Below are 23070 nucleotides of genomic sequence, written 5' to 3' on the forward strand. Positions count from 1 at the left end.
ATTTATTCTTTACTTGATTCTTCTTATTAGAAGAAAGAAAGTTGAATCTTAAGTAATTCGAATCCATCTTTTTCGATTGCAGCAAAAAGAAGAGTAATAGGACTATGGAAACAGACAAAGGAACCAGGACGTTCGTCGAGTTACTCGAGAATCAAAACCGACCAAAGTATGTATAAATTTACGAGTCGAAAGTATGCTTTAGACTACGCTACGTGGGCCACGATAACGGATAACGGATAACGGATAATCCACGTGTACAATACGGCTATAATATAGCGTCACTCGATGCGCATACCTATCGCATTGGCCAGATTCGTCGAAAGAAGCAACGTTTAGGTATCGCTCGCGAACCAGTCTATCTATAACAAACATTGAAACAACTATTAAAAGAATTCAATTGGCAACGAGACAAACAACTAGTATTTTCTTTGTTTCCGATAAGATATAGGTACAATATACGTGTATATATTACGTTTTAACGCGAATGAAATCAGAGTCTAGCTGTCCCATCGCGCAGCAATGAGACGATCGGCCAATACAGTCGACCTTTTATACGCGTCGCGTCGAAGGCGAGCTTTCGCGCTCGCCTTGATCTGCTTGCTTCCGAAATTGAATTGGCTAATTGACAAGTTTAATCGAGAACAGATTGTCTGTTTGCTCCACACTCGGAGAGTCAGAGACAGAGTCGGAGTCGGAGTCGAAGTCAGAGTCGGAGTCGAGTTCGAGTCGAGTCGTAGCGGCGTCATTGGCGTCGCGCACCCTTATTCGTTCGGCTCGACAGGGGGTAAGAAACGCGGGGGAAACTACATCGATTCGAGAAAAGTCATCGTCTTCTTGTTGTTTCGAATCGATCGTTGCAAGCTGCAAGTCATTAAACGTAGATTCGTCTTTAAAATCATGGATTACCGATTACGGATTCGTTTGTTTGTTTGTTTGTTGACACGATTAAATGAATAGGACACGACGGCCAAAGGACACGGGGCAAAAGGAGGATGAAATTTCGTTTCGATATACGGATGGTTGGCTAGCCGAATGTCTCTTTGTAAAATTAGAAAGTTGAAGGTATTTGGAAAAGTTGCAAAATTTAGAATATTCCAGTCTGATACGACCAATGATAAGATTGTGAAAGTTGTTGCGTCAAGGTTTCTTCTCTCGTAAAAGAAAAGAAAAGAAGAAGAAGAAGAAGAAGAAGGAGAAGAAGAAGAAGAAGAAGAAGAGAAAGATAATAAGTGAAAAATATCCCCAAGGAGCGGAGAAACGAATGTACCGTGTAGCAAAGTGTTGCGGGGGTGCGGTTGCGACGCATCGCGTAGCCAGGAAGCTCATTAGGTATGGACGAGCGTGGATCTCGATTGAAATGAAGACGAATCGGTTGGTGGGCCGACGAGATTGCTCCGGTGCGACGCGCAGCATGGCATTTCATGGCTAAGCGCGACGGGGCGGATGTTTGCGTGTCGGTGACTCGAATCGAATTGAATCGAATCACATCGAATCGATTCGAATCGATTCGAATCGAATCGATTCGATTCGAATCGAAAGGGAGAAAAATAGTCTCGACGGAGGGAAAGAACGAGGAAGCCAATAAACGTAGGCAACCCGGGAGGGTAGCTCGCGATCGTATAAAAGCCACGGATCGCGAGCGTATCGACACCATTCGCCGGTTACAAGTCTCGGGATACCGTTCACTCGAAGAAGCGATGATCGGTTCGAGCGTGTTTCCACCCTCTCGCATCGTCGCTGTCGGCGCTCTGCTTTGCTTGGTTTACTCGGTGTCTTGCACTTCCGGCGAATACGGTACGTTTTCGACTACATATCACCTACGAATATACGACATTTCTGCACGTTACGGCGCATCGTTCGTTGACGTAGCCACTCGAAAATTGTTGTCCCGTCGATAGTTTTTCTTTCGTTTAATGCAAATCTAACAGAGGGGAGAGAATCGTCGAGCGGCGTGTCCAACGACAGAACGCCGAGCAACGAGTTTGGCTCGTGCACCGAAGGGAAATGCATAAAACGCAACCCTCAGGACATCAGCAGCGGCATGTGGTTCGGACCGCGACTGGGAAGACGACGAAGGTCCGATAGGAAGTCGGAAGTCGATCCGGACATGGAAACTCTGGCCAGCATCCTCGATGGCCACCGGTGGCCCGTAATCGCGATTACAGGTATATGCGTGTGCAATTTGCATATCGTAGTCTCTTGATAATAATATACGGTACATAATACTAATAAGGTTGGAAAAATGATTAAACTCGCGATAAGTAAACTGTTTGGCTGTTTGCCGACACCACCCACCTTTTTTCCCGCGAATCATTTTTCCGTTCTCTCGTAAGTCGTAAACATGGTCGAAACGACCAAGTTTTACTTGGATGCGTGCAAACTGCAAAGTCGAATAACTCGGTTGTAGCAACTCTTTTAGTCAGTTTTTTCTTCGTTCTTTCTTTACATTTCTTTCATTCGCTTACATTACATTCCGTTCATTATTCTAAACCCGTACTATAGCTGTAATCCCAACTACTAGCCCTGAGGGCGGATGAACGATAAACGCAACTCCAAGTAAAAAGTTTCATTTCAGGCGGAGGGAAGCGACAATCGACTCAATTCACTCCTCGATTGGGACGTGACTCGGCGGAGGAATTATTCTCGTACCGATTTCCAAAGGATCAAGAGACCTTGTACGCGGAGGAGCAAATCTTTCCAGCTCTTTTCGCGCCTCGTTTAGGACGTCGGCTACCGTGGATACCCTCTCTGAGACTTGGACGTCAGTTGCACGACATGTTTGAAAAATCGAGACGATACGCCGACGAATCGCGCTTTTGAAATCTCCTTTGACGCGTTCAACGAACAAAGACAACCCACGACATTGAGCGTAATTAAGATGCGATCGAATAAAGAACTTGTATTTATTTGTATTATAAAATAACAATACTCGACGTTCTTTTCTTCCAAATCCATATTTAGTTTAGTTTGTAGGCAGCGCGAGATAAACTTGGTCGGATCGTTGAAAAAATGTGTCCGAGATTAGGTAGCACCACGGCCAGCCGCGTTATTCTCGTCTATTCCGATGGTAAACGATTTACTCGAGCAAAGAGAGAGGGGAAAGGGAAGTTAACTTGTAGTATCTACTGGCAGCGTTTTCAAGCTTTACGATTACGAGCAAAGCCTATGTTACCACATGGCCCGCCGCTCTGTAGTTTCGCTCGAGGAATTACACGAGTAAGTAAATAAGTAAGTAAGTAAGTAAGTAAGTAAGTAAGTAAGTAGTTACGCACTCCTTGCTCTCCGATTCTTCCAATCTTTTCGTCGACGTCATGTCCTTCTTTTTCATCTCGCTAACCACACAAATAGAAAATCTATGATGAAATTAAATCTTTTTCTTTTTCTTTCTTTTTCTTTTCTTGTTGTCTGGCTTAAACAACGCTATGTATTCTTTTGGAGCTGGTTCTTTCTTTTTTTTTTTTGTTTATCCTTTTCTTGCTTTTTATTTTATGCATTCGCAAACATTACAACCTTTCTATGCGTACAGAATTCTGGAAATTGCTCGCACGACAACCTCGATTCGCCACATTGTACACACACCCTTGTTACATATCTCACACGTCCCTAGGCAATGCGTTATAGCTACAATATATATATTTTTTCATTTTCATTTTACCTTTCCTTTCACCAACACACGTATACACACACTTTTTCTTCTTACGCGCATCCTATTTATTTACTATGTATATATATAATGCTCTTACGCTACATATGTATATCGTATTTACACAGCCGAGTTCGCTCGACGAACCAGAGTTACTCATTATATCGTTATTTTTTTCTTCTTTTTGTTTTTGTTTTTTTAATGCAAAAAGATCGTCGTGCAGTCGGATCGTAAGAAAATGTCTACCCACGTCTACACCCGTTTCATAGCTAAATCTGGAAAAATACATCGATACATCTTCTTGAACGAAAAACTCGGCCGAGATCGATAAGAAATGTCAGTTCGTTTCGGGATCGGTCGATTCTGTAAAGACCGACGCGAGAATAGATGGTGTTTACTATTGCTACTAGAAATTTCGAATCGAGCCGTTTTTCACGATTTACCGGTCCTCGAGATTGAGCGTCCTGCTTCGCTAAACACTATTGCGTCTACTTCGACCACCTACCATATTTAACCGATACGATGTACCGTAGGAAACGTTCCTTCTCTCGTTTAGCTCGCTTTTAAGCATTTTTCCTATTTATTAGTCTATGTAAATACCATTCGATACGGTATAGAAAACCGCGGTAAACTAGCAACGTTAATCCATTACAGGATTTTATATACATATTTACCAGAGACGAAAAAGTTGAACGGTAAGAAACGAATACAACGATAAAAATAATGTTAACAAAGTGTAACATTGTGTTTCCGACAACAATCAACTAACGATAAATAAGAGATACGGTGCGTTGCGTTGCGTTGCGTTGCGTTGCATTGCGGTGTTTCTCGTTAACTTTTCTCCAAATTTCCAAGTAAATTCGCGCAAACTATGCGAGTACGCGTGAATTAACACAAGTACAAATGAATATTTTACAGCCGAATAGCACCTGAGTTGCGTTTTCATAGAGCGCAACCAACCTATTACCTCTTTCCTAATTTCCTTTCTTCGGGTTATTTGACGATTCGTCGAAATTTTGTATTTTTAAACTGATTCGCAATTATTTGTTATATTTCTATTTCTCCAGCAACCAACGATGACAACACTTTTATTCGCGTAAAATCTATTGGTGTAAAAATGGTAAAAACGATTTCGGACATTGTTTTCCGCAACTCGAAAAATCCTTCGATACCGATTTAAAACTAGCTCGTCACTTTTTGCTCTTGTCAACTTACGTATGCGAACAGACGCAAAGTTACTATTCCGCTCGTTATTTGTCCTGCACGTATAGTTATATACGTACATACATATTGTATAGTTATAACGGTTCCGTTTTCGAAACTGTATTTTCGATAGTTTCATCGAGTAGATACCATCTGTTAATGTTTCACGCGTTGCGTCAACACGTGAATCAAATTTACTACACAATGTGATTACATCTATATCGTTTACTTTACTCGTTCGAGTACGTATATGTATAGAGTAATAAATCAAAGTACCTACATAGTATTCCAAGAAATTGTTTAAATAGTCAACGTTGCGATTTAAACGATGGCACAGAAATAAAAGAACGTGATTCAACCGTTACATGTCGGTGGTGTTGGGGACAGATTTCAATGAAAATTCGATCGATAACGGAAACTCGATTCGGAATTGCCGCAAACTTGATTATACACCGGAAAACAAATACGTGTACGAACGAAAACAACGCCAGCCACCGTTCAAACACGTTGCGGATTCGCAATGCGCGTTCGCTTTTCGGTATACAACCGATCCAACGTACGAGTAGACGCGAATCGCTCAGAGGGAAATCTTTACCGTCTTTACCCTCTCGGATCTGGTTGTGTCAGTCTCGATGATTGCAGTCGAGCGCGATGAAAATTCAACGGTCGACCCTAATAGTCCAGTTTCGCATTTTATTATATGACAACGAGCACAAGTTGAATTTACAAGTATCGGTGGGTTCGTATTCAGTGTATAAAACGGCTTACTCGCAAAGTCTAGGTCTAGACCGACGTAAGAAATATTATAGTTACCTGGCTTCTGTTCGCGATACGTGATTAGCGAAACAGGATACAAAAGAAATTACGAAATCTTTCGTGACAGTTCCTGGACGTGTACATTCGCAATTCTAAAGAAAAGAAGAAGAAGAAGAAAAAGAAGAAGAAGAAGAAGAAAGAAAAATGACAACAACGATATTGTCGCAGCTAAATGTAAAACGTAAAACGTAATCTTTCGGCAGTTCTGTCTACGCATCGACTCTCCATCACAAATAAAATGATCGTTCAAACGGATCTAGGAACTCTAATACGATCATTGCCGGTAACACTCGAACAATCAACGTTGTCGATAATTAGATTCGAATCGTCATGTTTGGAATATTAGTACGAGCACAAATATCTTGAGAAAACTCGACGCATTTCATTAATCGTAACACAGCTGATAAAAGTATATTTTTCTATATCGCATAATCGTAACTCGTTTAAAAAACTAACAAGTATCGATTAAATAATTCAGACTAAGAGAGGATAATCAACTTCGTACTATCCAACGAACGAGTCGCGGAACAAGTATGGAGAAGAAGCGTGTGTAACGCGAGACGCGAATTTTATGAAAATACAAGAGGAAGACAACATTGGGAAGAAAGAAAGTAGAGAGGCGTGCGTTAAGTCGCTCTCTTCTACCTCTTATCATTTATATTAGCGCAACGATATCGATTATATCGAACATATTTTTTCTTTATCTTTAAATCTCTTGGGGGAAAAAAAACAAACAAACAAAACTAAACAGTTCCACAAGAGTTAGTCGAGCTGCATTTTTATCGTTGCCTTCGGAACATATATCGTGAAATGTCTTCCACCTCGAGTGTTTTGTTCGAAAAAGAACAACTCGCGACGTATGTACGATTCTGTAAAATGATTATGATTATGGTTTTTCGCTTTGCTCTGCTACAAAAACTTTCTCATTGACCATTAATAACAAAAAAACTTGGTTTTTTCCTTTCTTTCATTTCTTTTTTCTTACCGAATTACAAGTATATCGCACACAATGTAAGCGAACAGAATATTTTTATATTACAGTTTTGGAATCGTTACAATTTTATACAGAAAATACGAAATCCGCTCGAGCAAAATTCTTATATGAAAAAACATAAATGATTCAGACCACAGCGATGATTAAGCTGACATTCCAATCAAAATATCGCTTTCATTGTCAAATGAGACTTTTGCAAGCCGATAATCGCGTTGACTCAGTGCGTGACTAGTACATGGAAAAAAGAACGAAAAAAGAAAACGGATCTGCAGGTTAAAGATACCACGATTCGCGTATGATGTAATTTAATGGCGACGTTATAACCCTTTCGCCATCAACCAGACAGCACGGTTTATTAAAAATGATCGATCAAGAGTATCGAGATAGTGTGCACTATGAGAATGAGCCAGCCATTCGTATTTCGAGTTATTTTTCTACTGAATTCGATCTTTAGTTTATGCTTCCTCTCTTAAATAATACAATTCGTTTAAATCTACTCGTTTCTTAATCGAGATTACACGTATTTGCCGCGCTCGATGACCAATTTTGCCCACTTACAAATTCTACCTAACCTAATCCTATATATCTAAATAGCCGTATGCTTAAATATACCTCTACGTAACTAGTGAGCCTTAGATTTCAAATTTATTTATTAATTAGTTGAATGCTTTCGTTGCATGATTAAAAAATTCCGTCCAATCGAGAACAGAATTTCAGAGTTTTGTTTCAGTTCGGTTCCCCTACACATTTCTTTCTCAATTCTTTGCGAAGCATCTTTCACAATTTTATTCTTGTCAACTTTGTACAATAGCTTATCGATTCAATATTACTCGTTCATGGAAACATTACAGTTAACTTTGCGTAAACGTATGCAATCCTTTCTTTCGGAAATCAAATTTCTTCTCAACTTTCCGAATCGTGATTGTATCGTGGATCGAAGAAAAATCTCTATTTTTTAAACTGTTAAAAGTTGTTGTTCGTTAGCGATATGAAAACCCCAAATCAAACGACGACGAAGAGACTGCTACCACGATTGCAAACCCATTTCTCCATTTAGTTTCTCTTGGCACAGAAACCAACGACCATGGACACCATTTTCCTGTATTAGTAGGTAGGTAAAGTAGTTTTACGTCTAAAGCTACGAAAATACTAATATAATGAAATCACAATAGCAATTTCAAGTTTCGATAAAATTGTGCCATAATAAATCTATCGTCCTTTTCAAATATTTCACTCAAATTTAATCGAAGCTGGCCAGTACGTTTCGAAAAAATATTTAATCGAAACCTCCGTATTTCAAGTATGAGAACTATAGAATGCGTAACGATTCAAATACACGGGCCAATGAAAATATCCCGTGGTTGCTGGCGGAAAGAAAAATAATAAAATTACGTTGACATCTACGTTTCTTTTCCTTTCTTGTTCAGCTTCAAATATATTGGCTTAACGTTAACGAATAATATCAAAGATATGTATGTGTTTAAAAATGAAAAAAAAAAAAAAAAAGAAATATATATATATATATGTATAATAATAATACAAACAGCTGTATAAATTTTGTATGGGTAAAATATGATATTTTATAGTGCACCGGTCACGAACTGAGCATACTTCATTTGTCAGCATAGGATCTACCGTGACCCGTTCCTTCTGTTATTTAATTCAGAGAATCGCTTCGAATGCTTTAAGCATTTAAATGATCAAACGGTTAAATCGTTCGCATATTTCATTGTCGTTTCCTAAGGAATCGTTTACCGAAATAGATGCATCTTCATTTTCACTTTTTTTTCACAATCGACTCAACGCTTTGTACAAATTAGACAATGTCACACGGAGAACCCGTATAGTTGTCGACAATTAGACGGATGAAAATATATATGTTAAAACACATACGATGTACCGTACTTGACACATTTTTTAAGAATCCAACACGTTTTACCGTAAAAATATTTGTACATTTTGTAGTAACGTTTCCAATGCATCGTTAAATGCTGGTAATGACTCACAACTTTCATTTCAAGAATCAGAATTTTAATTGTATTTCAGTTGCACATCGACCCCTACGTAACTTTTGTTGCTTTGTCTAAGAAACGATAGAAATTTTCAGTATAGACGCGAAAAGAATAATAAACGATATTGATTGCATTAATTTTAAATCATGTTTCTTCTTTCTCGATGGCAATAATGGCCAAAAAGGAACATGTTCACGTCGTATACTATTTAAAGAATTATATTCTATTTTGAGATCCAACAAATGCGTTGAATATTCAGTACCGTTAATTTATCAAACATTTCAATATATAAATAGTGGGATACCTCTTCGTTAAGCTGGAATTTCGACTTGAATTATTATTCGAAATATAGTTTGGCGTTTTGGTTGTTTACGATAACTGTGAATGATAACATAGTAACAAAAAAAAAAAGAATGTTTCACTTCTCACAGCTAATCGATAAATTGCTTTTCATAGAAAAAAAACTGGATGAAAACACGGTCGTGTAATCTGCAAATGATACGTCCAATACCGGCAGAATAACTTTATTTCCTTTGTTGAGGAAGAAATGATTTTATCGACTATATCGAACGTTGCATGCTCTTTATACGCCTATATTTCCGCGTTTTCTCGTTAACTCTGGATCTTGTATCTATTCCCTATGGCTTTCACAAGCACCCTAAACTGAGCGCGAACCAAGCAGAATTGAATTCGAGTGTGGGTACATCCCGAATACGCAAGCGCATAGCCGGATATATCGGTAAATACAACCTTAATGGACTACCTTAAGAACATGTCCATGAACTTTTCTCGCAAGTACGACAATGTGCCTCTCCCATCTTTGCATTCTAGCGTTTTCACTTCATTTCTTTCCTAACGCTTCTCATTGTCAAGGCTGACATTTATTTTTATATACAGAGAGACAAAGAGAATACGCGTGTGTATATGTGCACGGGCGCGCGCGCGTGTGTGAGAGGGGGTAGCGAGAGGGAGACACATGCGACACATACACACACACGCACAGAGAGGGGGAGGGAGAGAGAGAGAGAGAGAGAGAGAGAGAGAGAGAGAGAGAGAGAGAGAGAGAGTGTGTATTGTGCTTGTCCTCTTATACTCTAGTACACATCCCGTGTACTCCTGCATATGTAGTGTTATTCAAACGAGACGTTCTCTTCGTTAGAACAAGTATCCTATTCCAAGGAGGGCGTAACGCACTTATTCGTTTTGGCAATCGAGCAAGTGCCTCTAGGTGCACTTACCCTTCCCTTTTTAAGCCCATCACTTTTGAGAAATGGGGGTGGTCTCGGTCTTGGCTGCTACCAACTTTGTCTGCTCAGACTTGCCGGCTGTCGGCTGCAGTCGATCCCTGACGATATTTTGTAGTTTGCTCGTTTCCTGAGGTCTCGCGAACGAGCCAGAATTCTGTCTGCTACGCGGTTGCTGTTTACTAAGGTCTCGCTGACTACTCGATGAACACGAGGAAACGTCGTTTCGTCTCCTGGAATGACCCAATCGCCCAGAGCCGAAAGAACCGGCTCTGTTTCGAAATTGGGTAAGATTCACCGCGTCCACGCGAGACTTTTGTGCGGCGGAATTGTTCTCGGAATTAGAAGTTGGCAGTGTCACGGTGCTGGAACCGCCGGACAATCGACGAACTCTGCTCGTTGGCGAAGCGTTGCCACCGCCCGCGCTTTCGGAGACGCTTCTGTTACGCCTCTTCGACGCCTGAGATCGCAAATTTGCAGCAAATCCTTGGAGCATTTCGTTTATTTGCGGCTGTAACGAATAGCAATTTAACGAGACATTACGATAATCATAATTCGCCGTTAATCTTGCATACGAGTACAAGCTAATATCGATTATACGAGAAAACGGTAAGAGTCGGAAAAATAATAACAAGAATTGACTGTACGCGTAAAATAAAAACACTTACTTCGACAACCCTGAAATCTTCGATGCTCTTAAATTTGGACAAATACTCCTGCAATTTCGAGTCCACTTGAAGTTGATCAGCCTGTTTGTAATACTTTAAGAACGCCCAGAACTTTTCTAGCCCATACAACTGACCTACAATATTAAAACGAAAACCTTTCCGATATACGCGCAACATTTTATTGCTAAACTCTATTGCTAAATTTAAATCTAACGGTGTATCGCTATGCAGAATACCACTCACGAGAAAAGAATCCTCATGGTATCGACATAACATATCATTTGCTTTCGCACTAGTTTACCGCTTAGCTATCAACGATGGCTATGGCTAAACAACCTATTTGTGTGCTTAACCTTATATCGCATTTATTTCAAGTTTATTACTCACCGCTTTCGTAATCTTGTATCGTTTCGACTTGAAAATCTTTATAAAGTTGATGCCTGAATCTCTTCTCTAAACCGTAACTGTAGAATCTGAAAAGGCACTCGAGACCGTATCGGTAGCCTTCGCAGGCGTCTTCTTTGGCTATAGTCCTAAATTCCTCGTACATGGTACGATTGAAATTCTCCCGTAGAAAGAACGACCAGAAACGAAAGAGCGTATTCATTTCTTGTGATTGTCCAATTCCAAGTCTCTTGCGTTCTAAAACAAAACGGATGTAACTGAAAAGGTTTGTTGTGTGTTTTTAACTGATCGTGCTTTGTATAGATCGGAAAATTGTCAGATCCTCTTTTCTCTTCACGATTGTTCCTCAGTCGGGAAAAGAAGACAAAAATAAAGGTATTCATCATAAGATATCGTTATATTAGTATGGATCATAAAATGAACTGTTTGCGAATTAAACACGATATAAATATACATAGATACGTAGGTGTATTACCTTTTAGGCACCGCGAATGATACTTGTGGTAAACTTGTTGAGTAAAACCATTCTCTTTCAAAAGAGCGTGACTCGGATGCTGAAAGGTAGGCACCGATTGCGGCGCGCTTCCGTAACTACTCGCGAGGTAACCTTCGTTAGGACTCGTTCCTGCGCTACTTCTGAAATATCCGATCCGATGTATATTATTGCAATGACTAAATTAACGTAATCAATTATTATTATTATTATTATTATTGTTGTTGTTGTTGTTGTTGTTGTTGTTGTTGTTGTACGTAAATGAACGTAAACGTACCCTGTAGAATATGTACGCGGTCGATGCTCTCGAACATCCATGATCCAACCGACGTGATGTTCAACGGGCGGGTTATTGCTATGCCGAGTTTTTCTTTTCCGCGGAGTTCTAGGATCGACCGAAGGTTCGTCTTTTACTACAGCAAAGAAACGAGGAACTACCGCTCTTCTACCGCTTCTACTTCGTCCCGGTTTATCATTCCACCGATTTCTATCTGTTCGACGATCCCTTTTCTCTTGACTATCCATAACTATTGGCACCTAATTTCCACAGAAATATTATATATGTATATCAGCATCGGAAGATTGCGTAAGATTCGCCAACCAAACAAACATCTATCGAAAGAAAAATGTATTACCTGTGTTGGGAGCGATTGTGACACCTCCATGTCTTCTATCGCGGATGGAGGTGGAGGAGGAACTTCCGGATTAGTTTTCTTAGGTGCTTTAGGTGCCATTTTTTCAAAATCTTCCTGACTAATCACATTAACCGTTTTGTAACTTCCGATCGACGAACAAGATCCGTACTGCCAAGTAATAAGGGACTTTTAAATTCTGAAAATTTATTTCAACTCGAAGATATATTATCAAATTAATGCTCAACTTACTCTTTGACCATCTTTCGTCCATAAGTCTTCCTCGTAGTAATACAATCCATCGTTGATTGCTTGTTCGAGAACCTGGGTCATTTTCACTCTGGTTGTCCAATCGCCGGTTCGATCGTGACCCTCGTGTTTTGGAATTCGTGTCGTCGAGATAGGCACTGTTGTTTGCGTGAAGATTAAAAGTTTATTTAAATCCTTGTCTGACAATTCGTAATCTTCTTCGTCTTCGGACCTGCATATTTTCTTACTTGTCAATTCGTACATTTTAAGGAAAATCGGTTATTCGTTGTAAACGGGTAACGGGTAACGGGTAACGGGTAACGGGTAACGGGTAACGGGTAACGAGTAACAGCATGTAGGGAAAAATGTTGAAGAAATAGCAAGAACAAACCATTCTGAAAAAGCATTGTGTCGGCCGGTTGGGGGTGGCGTATCGAGTTCCTCGTCAAATTGAAAGTCTAGCTCCTCTCTTTCTTCGTTTTTAACGTTTTTCTCTCTTTCTTCGTTCTTCTCCTTGTGCGACGGTTTTACTCTTCGTCTTACCTATTGTAGTTTTTTATGAACACGATTATTGCGCAAACATTTCTAAATTACGAGATAAGCAATGTCGTGCGATAAAATAAATTACCTCTTTCCAAACGTTATCGCTCGTCAATTGCGACTCGCCGTTGATTTGTACCTGTATCGGTCGACTTGAATTCGAGCACATGGCCGTTGGGGACGTTTTACCATCTGGCTTGAAAGATGCATTGCCGTAGAGAGACGTTGTCGAATTATTAGCCGATAGTGCTGGAATGCTTTTCGGGTTACACGATTTCTCGCGTTCCTCGTTTGTTGTTTGGCATATTTGTTGTTTGCTGTCAGGTAGGATAGGTTCGGTGTTTTTGCTCGTCAATTCGTTCGGTATGAACTCTGGTACATCAGGATTTAAACTGTCGCCTATCGACGAGGATATACTTTCCGATTCGCTGACCCTTCCTACCGTCGAGATAATCTGGTTGGATTGAAGAATACGTGGAACTGGGGGAATAGGAATCGTTGGTAAGGGTCTAGCAACGGGACAAAAGTCGGATTCGGACGTGGAAAGTATTACTTCGTTTTGTGTCGGATTCGAAGTATCGGACGACTCCGAAAAGATAGGATTTCCAGCTGCGTCCAAGATGGGCCACTTTAAGGGATCTGTTTTCGTTCTTACCTGCGACATGAAACAACCATATTAATTTACGTAAAGAACATTTATCAAACAATTTTCAACTGTAGATAATACTCGAGTAACTTTGTAAATATTTCATTGTTAAAGTTTTATTTGTGAGGAGGTCTACTTTCAAACGCCATTCATCGGACTCGAAGCCCTAATGGTGTCAGCGAATCCTCTTCTATTTGCTTTAGCACAAATCTTGAATCCGATACACGTATGAGACGTAAGCGGAGATTACTTGGAAATTGTGCTATCGTATTAAAGATGTTTAAAACGAATTGGTTATACCTTCAATCCATCCACCAATTCTAGTTTGTCAGATTCCATAATTGCTTCGATAACAAGAGCCACGTCTGTCGTTAAAATTTGTACACGACGAAAGGAAGCAATTAAAGTAATGGGTAAAAAGCCTTGTCCATCCATTTTGCGACGCAGGAAAAAGTCTCTTAAAAGATTCTCCTCGCTAAAGTAATATTCTCTGCAAAGTTGTATGTTATATATTATATGGTAAGCGATTACTGCAACGTCGAACGTTGAACGTTGAACGTTGAACGTTGAACGTTGAACGTTTACTACTTTCGTTGCTTCTTATTAAATGAATTGTTACAAACTCACATCTGATTTCTTATATATTCCTTGAGCGTCGTTGTGTCTACGTTAATGTAATTTGTATTACTGAAATAAAATGTTCCCATGTAAGGTATCATATAAGCGGGATCCAGATGTCCATATTTATTCATCTGTAAAAACGTGCTACTTTGAAATACTATATTTTGTAGACTCGTACCTTTTTATCCAACGATTTAACATGTCAGATCTACTCTCGCTATGTCGTCAGCGGTTACTCTGAGAGATTCCCATAAATGTTTCATCATTTTCGTAATATTTATACTTGGTTGCTCGACTAATATACATTCATATACATGTACATATACATGTACATATGTATAATGCATAAAAAGTCCGATATAGTTTTGTATGCAAGATAGGTAATATAAGATATAACGTATGAAATCACCTGCATATAGTCTGCCGAGTAATTTGAATAGTCTTGATCATGCCTGTGTCTAAAGGTACCGCGATACGTGCCCCGTCCACCTCGTCCTCCTCTCCATCTGTAACTCCATCCACCGCGTCCACCTCTCGTACTATATCCCGTCCTGTTATGCTCTCTATCTCTGTACGAGTCCGTTTCTGTTGAAACCGAACAATTCCAGATTGATACCAACCAATAGTACTTGACGGCTCTACATTCGTATGGACGACGATACAAGAGTTAACAAAAAAGTATAAATATGTATATTACACACCTTCCCCGTTCTTTTCCCTTTGGTTATGGTATTTTGGAGAACGATCTCGTTTGCTTCGATTCTTCGTTATATCAATTTCCAGTGGTACCCACTTTTGTTTACTCACTGCAACAATTGCAAATAAACGGTTAAATATCTGTATTGTTGTTTTAGCTGTTGTTGTTGTTATGATGATTCTTAACAGGGAAAAGGTTACAAAAGGAATACCTTTCTTTTTCTTTTCATTGGCATCCGTGTGGTCGTCGCTGTCATCTTGGCAGTGATTCTGTTCCTTGTTCTCCTTTCCTCTGTTTTCTAGAGTTCCACTACCTTCTTTGACGTTATTTTGTTCGACGACACCATTTTGCTTCTGTGTTGTCACCGTTGTTTTCTTCTAATAACAAATATTCCTTGTCTATCGATACTTTTGAACAAGATCCAAAGAGAACAGAGCGTGAATCGTACAAATATTCGATATAATTTTAGCGGTATGGGAAATTAGTGTACGAACACGATAACGGTACGTGGAAAAAGGATCCAAGTCGGTAAGGTAATCGCATTCAACGTTACTCTAGCAAAGCATCTACGCTCGTTGGTACAAAACGATACTCTACGAGTTCTAGCATTTGCATTAGTTTTATTTTAGTCATAGTTTTCTTGAAAATAACCGAATGTGATGTTAAAAGTGAATTATTCAAAGAATTTAAGTATCGTAAGTAAACGGTAAGAAAAAGGATAACTTACCTCTCCTTGAGCACCCAAGGTTGGCCAATCGCCGATGTCCGAGAAGTCGCTCGCCTGTTAAATATACCAGCTAAATTGTAATATTCTATAAATGTTGTATAAAACGAAAGAAAAATGTTACCGATCAAAGTAACATGGCTGCCGGCTCTGTACAAAGGGTAAAAAATGCCTTTTAACATTTTGTCGAAACTATAATATATGCCTATTTACGAATATGAACTGTACGTTTATCCACTCGAGACTATTACTCTCATGTCGTACATAGTCTTACCTTTTGATTCAATTTTCTTCTATCTTTCGTAGCTGTGATTATAGTTGGTTCATTTCCCCCATTGATACCATTTTCTGCAACAAGAAAAAAAACCACAAAATGTTCCATCAACGCTACATATACATAGGTACGGTACCTACATACCGGTACCGATACACGTTTCGACATCAAATTTTCCAACAAAAGTCGTATAACCCGTTCAAATATTTCGTGACCTCTGCTATCTTTGTACAGACCGCTGGCGTGTATTTCGTAAATATTTTTATCTATGTATAATCGTGCGCATTACAGAGAAACAGTTTGAAGAATAGTCGTGAAAAAGAACGTTACGTGGTAAGCGCTGTAATAATCGGTAATTGCCATTAATCGTTTTCAGGTTAAAACGATTTTCAACTCGAGAACATTTCAAACATTTCGTATACGTTTCCCGAAATTCTTCGCGAAAAGCCTCGACGTTGATAATCGATTTCCTTATTTTCTATAAATAAACAATCCAGCCTCGGTTAGCGACAAACAGCTCGACTCTACACTAACCACAACTTGTTACGCAACTGATACAACCGTAGATTTGCTCGTTGACCCCGTTTTCATTCGAGTCAATCTTTCGTTCGCTTGAAAAACACAAATCGACACGAAAGCGAAAGCGAAAGCGAAAGCGAAAGCGAAAGTAACTTGCCACTGCGCGCGGCTCCTCGTCTTACGATCTCGATTATCTCAGAGACAAACGAACCATAGGCAAGTCTTTTAACCGTATCTACATTAATTTTCTTTAATTCAATACCGGTTTATCTAACAGAGAAAACTTCATTTTGATATCGTGTCCATGTTATTCCTCGTAACCAACATTCCAAACACCGTGGTTTAATATGTACGTGTATGTATGTATTAAATTAGTGTAAAGTGTGAGAAAGAAACGGGAAAAAAAACACCATCTAGTATGTAGTACGATACGGTGTCACCTTAGAAAAAAAGCAAAAATGCTCTGTTCGTAGTGATATGATCCGAACCGAACCGAACCGAACCGATCCGATCCGATCCGATTTCTCGGAATCACGAGCAAACTATTCCAGGCTCGAAAGGTGTTTACGATAGAGTAGAGAAAAACATCATTCTCGATCGTGTTATTTTCTACTTTCCGGTTCGACGAGTCGACGGTCGAGAGCCGAATTTCGAGTCTGACGCACGCATCGTCATCGGTTGTTGGCTACACGAGCTATCTTGGAGCATTATCTCGTTGGAGTTTACCTCGCGATTTTGTCTTGTTGCCAAGTTTGTTCATGAGACCGATCTACGGCGAAATAATAATGGTAAATCGGTTTCAACGTTCCTTGTAAACAACCGCAACTTGGCGAATGGTGTTATCGCGAATGACTTTGTTTTTTTCCATATTATTAGACTCGTTACCAAGTACTATTCGGTCGAAAAATGGAAAGAGATACGAGATACAAGGACCGAGAAACCAAAAACTCACGTTGGCCGACGTTGCGTTTATATTTCTTCATCTTCATCGTTTCTATCGCAAGCATAAGCTTTCTTCATCCGCGAAATATCTATAACCATCTCGTTAGACGCTCTCGAGTATTCTCGCTAGGCTTCGCTTCGTTTCGCGTTGTTTCGCACCGCTTGTACAAAGGAGAAGACACTTGAAGCTTTTGCGTAATGTTTATGTAAACATGGACACGCGTAAACCGATACTTGGCGAGAACGAAAAGCAACGAGAACCCGATAAAACTCTCGTAATTCAACGAACGCGATACAAGGCGCGCACACATACGTATAATAACACCGAATAACTAACCAACCAACCAACCAACCAACCAACCAACCAGTCACTTTATCGTCGTACAAGGTACAACAGCCTTCGAAGCAACGCAACAGGTGTTTCTGCACTTTTTCTCTTTATTCACTTTATCATGAATGTTTTTCCAAATGGGGAAAAAGGGTATATGATATAGCGTATACATACAAGTCACGTTTGCATCGGTTACAGAGAAACCAAATATAATACACAGTGACGAATGGAACGAAGCGTAAAAGAGAAAAATATTGTTGAAAATATAACACCTCGAGTAGTATCGAATAGATGCCGTAAATTGTTTCATCGAGTTTTATTTCAACGTCCTTGCAAACGAATACCAACGACACCGACTAGAAATTGATAGCGCATGTTCTTCTTGTTATGCGTTATAAACATTTCCATACCGTATAGTAATAAGCACGACTACCGCTAAAGCTCGTTTTCAACAGAATTTTCTTCGTACTTGTTCGCTAATGATTTCTACAGAAACGATTTATCTGCGACAAACAATCGGACGAAAAGCTTGCCATTCTATCGGTCGATCGCGGTCGAAAGTCAACGGTGCACTGAGCTGGCAAGCAAACGAAGGCCGAGAATTGAACGAGGCTTGCATTGCACCCACCAACCACGTTCTTTAGCTGCTTCGCTGGCCTTTAACGTGCAACATGCAACCAGCATTGAACGCAGCTTTCATCTTTTTCCTACAATCAGCAAATGGAGATGATTTCCTGCTGATTGAGCGATATCGATCGATAGATCATAGATAGATTATTAAATAATGCATTGTTTACAACGGTTCCACGTTTTACCCATACTTTATCGTCAGCTTTTAAATGCTTTTAACCAACTGACAACGAGTACATGTACAAACACATATTTTAGCGACACCATTTCAAATATAACCCTCGCTCGCTCCTATACTAGTCGCAAACAAACTCTCTTGACACTTGTCTACGACACCATGTACACAGCTCCTCCGACCGCCGCGCTCGCTACGCGCATTATCCTCAAGCTGTCGCGACTGTCGCGAGTCCGTCCGTCTCTAGTGAAAAGAGGTAATTTCAAGATTAAAATTGAGATATATATATATTTAAACAATAAATATCATACATTGGTCTATAAAATGTTTAAATTTACCTTATTTCGTTCTACCTTTGTAACTCATTCTTAATAAATGCCAATTCTACGAATGTACGCACTAATCATCAAGTTTGGTAGCAACCAATGGTATGTTACATCGATAACCAGCCGGCACTAGAATGCTACGGAAACACGTTCGCCTAATAGTTTCCGGTCAATTGGATACATAAACTTGTCGTTGAAACGAATCATTGGTGTACGATGGTGTACCATACAAGAAGCATAGCTACGTATGCTTAAAGAAAATACGCTTGGTCGCGTATTAAAATGAAATGTATCCATGCACACGTAGTATAGAACAGAAAAATCAATGTTAAGTAGCCAACGAGTATAAACGATATACGATATCTGATAAGTACTCGTCGATATTACCCTCTTCTACGCGTACTTTAACCTACTATACATACACGGACTCGAGTATAACGGACCCGAAAGAAAAAGAAAATGATCTCGACACTTTGCCTCGTTTTCTTTTCTTTCTACTTTCCTTCGAAATACATCATATACTTGCTCGACACATACAGACATTCATTGCCCTTTACGATTCTACTTGGATCGAAGGTATACATATACAAGATCTGGCGTTCCGAAACGAGTTTCCTCTCACCACTCTCGCTTTCTGCGACACATTTCAATGTATGTATAATGTACATATGTATATCAAACACTCGGATGGATAACTGTACATTGTTTTCTTGTAGATATAACAACTTATCGTTAGGCATCTTTACGTTACGCCTTCTTATCTCGCTCGGATAAAGTTTTTCGAGTCACTGCTATTACGATCCAAATCTTTCCAAGAAATGGTACTTTTGCATACTACCGATGTACAAGATCGTGTTACCTGTTCATCGATTAAACGAATGCCAGAGGAATTCAAAAGTGAATGTCTAGATTACAGCGAAGAACGTGATTCGGTTACGAATTACAAACTCGGGTCTGCTAATTAATTCAGCTGCCTTCGCGAGCCTCGTCTTTCAGCATTTAATGAATTTGAAAGACAGCAATCGGAAAGTGAATCAAAAATGTTCTAGATGCAAATGGAGAAAAAATTCGCCATACGCAACGTGTCGAGACACGATTGCCAGCATAGTTATTTTCTTTGCCACGTGTACGGATAACTGGTTGGCGGTGAATAGATAAGACCGTCGAATCGGACATACGATACGATACCAATATTCGTACAGTATTATCGTTCTAACGATGAAACACCTCGACTACACGCACGTACAGTCTCCATGCACCCCGAACACACACGCTTTCATCGTCAAATAACATAATTATTAGAAAATAAACTTTTTCCAACGTACTTGGAACACGATCAATTTTAATAGTTCGCTATACTTTAGTAAAACAATCAAACTTTTTTTTTATTACATACCAAATAACTTTACGTTATTATGTTAAAGAAATAATTGTGTAATTTATATCGAGTTATTACAGAGCCCTCCCTCCCCACTTCCTAAATATTTGCCTCGTATCGGTAATATTTTTGAAGAAGCAGAAATGTACAATAATTCCATATTCCCCAACTTGATAAGAGCCTCTTTTCACCATACGTACAAAGTACAAGGCCACTTTAATACAAACACCACACCAAGTAAAAGTACTTGAAATTTTATAGAGCCTTGTATTAGTTTCCCATTTATACACCCATTGTATTTATAAAAACTTATTATATTTATTACACATTTTAAGAATGTGCACCTAAACGTGTATAAGCATATTTCGAAGATAAAAATTGCACTTGATGCACGAATCCTATAATTTATATCTGAAATTCCATCTTGTACTTTATTTTTAAGTAATTCAAATAAAAACAAAAAAAGCATACGAATATATTCTACCGATATGTTGTTATCGAAAAGTTTACGGGATCGTTGCGTGTGATTTCAAACATTTATGAGTTTCTTGAAATATAATAAAAAATCAAAGTATCCGTAAATAAAACGTTTGCCATTATGAAACTTAAATGCGTGCCTTTACAAGTTGAACAACGTATCTCGATGGGAGAATATAAAAATAATATTTTCTTCGCAAAGACGATAGAATATTTGTAGCTTTTGTTTGAAAGATAAAACAGTTCCGAAGCTTGAAACCGATGCTACAACTTAAGCAAATATTTTTTATGCCAATACTCGTTAGCTTTACTTGAAATAATGCATTAGCCATCCAACATACGTTTACACTCACCAACAATTTCCTGTTGTTGCGGTTGAAGTACCCTCTTCTCTTTATCGTTTTGTTTTTCAACAGTGGTTAGACTTGCGGAAGGCACGCTGGCATTAGAATTTGTAGACACTGCTTGTATAGTAGCTTTACTTTTGGTCCAAGGATTGACGGTAGGCAGGGGAGCCTCTATGTATTTAATCGGCTGCTGAGTTTGAGCTTCCGACTCGAGCTCAGCATCTTCTTTATCTCTTATGGCTTCTTTAGTTCCACCGAGATGATCCAGATTGATTCTATCTCCACGATCGCGTTCCTTGTGGGATCTCTCGTTACTTTCGCTGTGACCACGTAGTGGATGTCTGTGATCTCTATGCCTATGTCGTTCTCTATGCTCTCTATGCTGTTCCCGTAATTTTTCCTTCCTCCTAGCGCTTTTTGGTGCTACCGTCTGAAATTCTCCGTTGCCTCCTATATCACCGTTCACCTGCTCGATCTCGGGACGAGTATCTTGTTGTTGTTGTTGTTGTTGTTGTTGTTGTTGTTGCTGCTCGACCTTTCCATCCTTTCGTGCGATCGATTGATTTCGATTGGTTTCGATCGAAGGTAGCAATTCGTTTTCGTAAGGTTTATCCAATTTGGTGTGCGGATTGAATCTCCTCGCGCTTCTCTGATAACATTTCCCTTTGCCAGTTAAATTTTGCAAAGACACGTAATCCTTGACGAGTACTATTTGCTGGGATACCTGACCGCCAATGTTTTCCTTATTGTTACCCTTGGTGTTGGAAGCTCGATTCTCGTTTCCGCTCTTCGAGTTTAGGATACTTGCGTAAGAGACTCCAGGGCCCTCTTCTCTATCGGTACTTCCCTGAGCGCCGGTGGCCACCTTGGCCGCCATCTTGAACGATACGCGCCGAAAGACAAAAACACGAGGTCCGGACGCACGACCAATCTAACTCGAATAATATTTGTACAGGACGTTGCTACCTCTCAGGCGGTCGAGGAGTCCTGAGAAAGGTCGAGCACTCTCGGACACATTAATCCAGCCGAGCAGTTTCCCCGCGACAATGAAAATATTGAAAATATCTGCTGCGTCCGCGTTCGCGTCGGCGTCGGCGTCGGCGTCGGTGCGGCTTTAAAGCACCAACCTTACGGTATCCTCCACCCCGTGAACCGAACGCATGTCTGCTTCGAGTTCGTGCAGTTTGCCACCAACTTGTACGATTCAATTTTTCACGAAAACTTTTTGATATATACGACGAATGACGACGGACGTCGATCCCTTCTGGCAACACGAAACAACAGAGAACGCCCACTCGAAAGACTCGTCACGAGGGATCGGATCGGATCGGATCGGATCGCTCGACTCTTTCCAGAAGGCGCAGCGTGCACGCACGCGGTCGTTACCAAATATCCTCCGAATATCTATCTTCCTACTCACGTGTCACAATCTTTTCGATATTCGACCGAGGAACCGAACAAATTAACCGTGCGAAAGCTCGCGTTCATACAACGCGATTTGTCGCATTCAAAGAATACATTCGAACAACTTGAAACACGATGTGCACGAGGCGCGATCTCCAAGTTGCGTGGTTAAGAGTATGCTGACTCGGCGATTTCATGAAACGAGTGAAAATCCACCGGCACTATACAGAGTTATCGAACAATGTTCTTTTACCTGTTCCAGGACGAAACTTTGGCGAGAAAACGCACCAAGATAAAGAACGTACTTGCACGAAATATGATTAAGAGAGCTAGCAGACAGCTAAACTACACCTCGTTGTTACGAATAATTTTTCTTTCTCGCGGATATCCTATACGATTCGCAAGTTTTCCTCCCGATTTGCTTTCAACATTAGCCGAGAAATTTTCTCACAACCTTAGCGAGTTCAAGAGCACCGTTTTTAACGTCACGTTACCACAGATTACGTAAACACGGCATTTTCGGCGATCTTTTTCCACGGAAAAGCGGTCCGTAAAACACATGTGGCCAACGCTGGCTCCTGGCCTTTACGCAAGCGGCTACGAAGCATCCGGTTGGCTCGACTTTACCGCAACTCCGCTAGGTAACGCCACTCCACTTCCTCTTTCCTCAATGTCCGCGC

General features: G+C 40.0%; 2 protein-coding genes across 4 annotated transcripts; one reads left to right on the forward strand and one right to left on the reverse strand.

Moving 5' to 3' along the window:
• The first annotated feature begins 283 nt into the window (after positions 1-283).
• LOC128885653 (PBAN-type neuropeptides-like) lies at positions 284-3229 on the forward strand. Its single transcript, XM_054139794.1, has 4 exons — positions 284-690; positions 721-1794; positions 1929-2165; positions 2576-3229. Exons 2-4 carry the CDS (start codon positions 1422-1424, stop codon positions 2818-2820), a joined length of 855 nt encoding a protein of 284 aa, XP_053995769.1. The 5' UTR covers positions 284-690; positions 721-1421; the 3' UTR covers positions 2821-3229.
• Positions 3230-6611: 3382 nt separating this feature from the next.
• On the reverse strand, positions 6612-22980 carry LOC128885654 (la-related protein 1B). 3 transcript variants are annotated; one of them, XM_054139796.1, is made up of 17 exons: positions 20993-22980; positions 15862-15935; positions 15591-15644; positions 15075-15237; positions 14868-14972; positions 14576-14751; positions 14173-14297; positions 13846-14035; positions 12988-13554; positions 12751-12902; positions 12363-12591; positions 12114-12281; positions 11756-12015; positions 11461-11621; positions 10968-11222; positions 10581-10714; positions 6612-10423 (listed from the first exon to the last, which is right to left on the reverse strand). In XM_054139796.1, the coding sequence occupies exons 1-17, from the start codon at positions 21861-21863 to the stop codon at positions 9926-9928; spliced, it is 4182 nt and encodes a 1393-aa protein (XP_053995771.1). In that variant the 5' UTR covers positions 21864-22980; the 3' UTR covers positions 6612-9925. The 3 variants fall into 3 exon arrangements, with proteins under 3 accessions (XP_053995771.1, XP_053995770.1, XP_053995772.1); XM_054139795.1 differs by having other exon boundaries at positions 15075-15240; XM_054139797.1 differs by lacking the exon at positions 20993-22980 and adding an exon at positions 17333-18035 and having other exon boundaries at positions 15075-15240.
• Positions 22981-23070: the final 90 nt, after the last annotated feature.

Source organism: Hylaeus anthracinus, unplaced genomic scaffold (genome assembly GCF_026225885.1).
Source record: "Hylaeus anthracinus isolate JK02 unplaced genomic scaffold, UHH_iyHylAnth1.0_haploid 11981, whole genome shotgun sequence".
In the NCBI taxonomy this organism is placed as follows: domain Eukaryota; kingdom Metazoa; phylum Arthropoda; class Insecta; order Hymenoptera; family Colletidae; genus Hylaeus; species Hylaeus anthracinus.

Bases quoted from the DNA above. Each gene is read 5' to 3' on its own strand.
- LOC128885653 (XM_054139794.1), top strand. From the start codon at position 1,422: ATGGCTAAGCGCGACGGGGCGGATGTTTGCGTGTCGGTGACTCGAATC. The intron at 1,795-1,928 runs GTACGTTTTCGA...CAAATCTAACAG, and splicing joins TTGCACTTCCGGCGAATACG to AGGGGAGAGAATCGTCGAGC. The intron at 2,166-2,575 runs GTATATGCGTGT...GTTTCATTTCAG, and splicing joins GCCCGTAATCGCGATTACAG to GCGGAGGGAAGCGACAATCG.
- LOC128885654 (XM_054139795.1), bottom strand. From the start codon at position 21,863: ATGGCGGCCAAGGTGGCCACCGGCGCTCAGGGAAGTACCGATAGAGAA. The intron at 14,752-14,867 runs GTGTGTAATATA...CGGTTTCAACAG, and splicing joins AAGGGAAAAGAACGGGGAAG to AAACGGACTCGTACAGAGAT. The intron at 14,298-14,575 runs GTGATTTCATAC...ACGTTTTTACAG, and splicing joins ACTCGGCAGACTATATGCAG to ATGAATAAATATGGACATCT.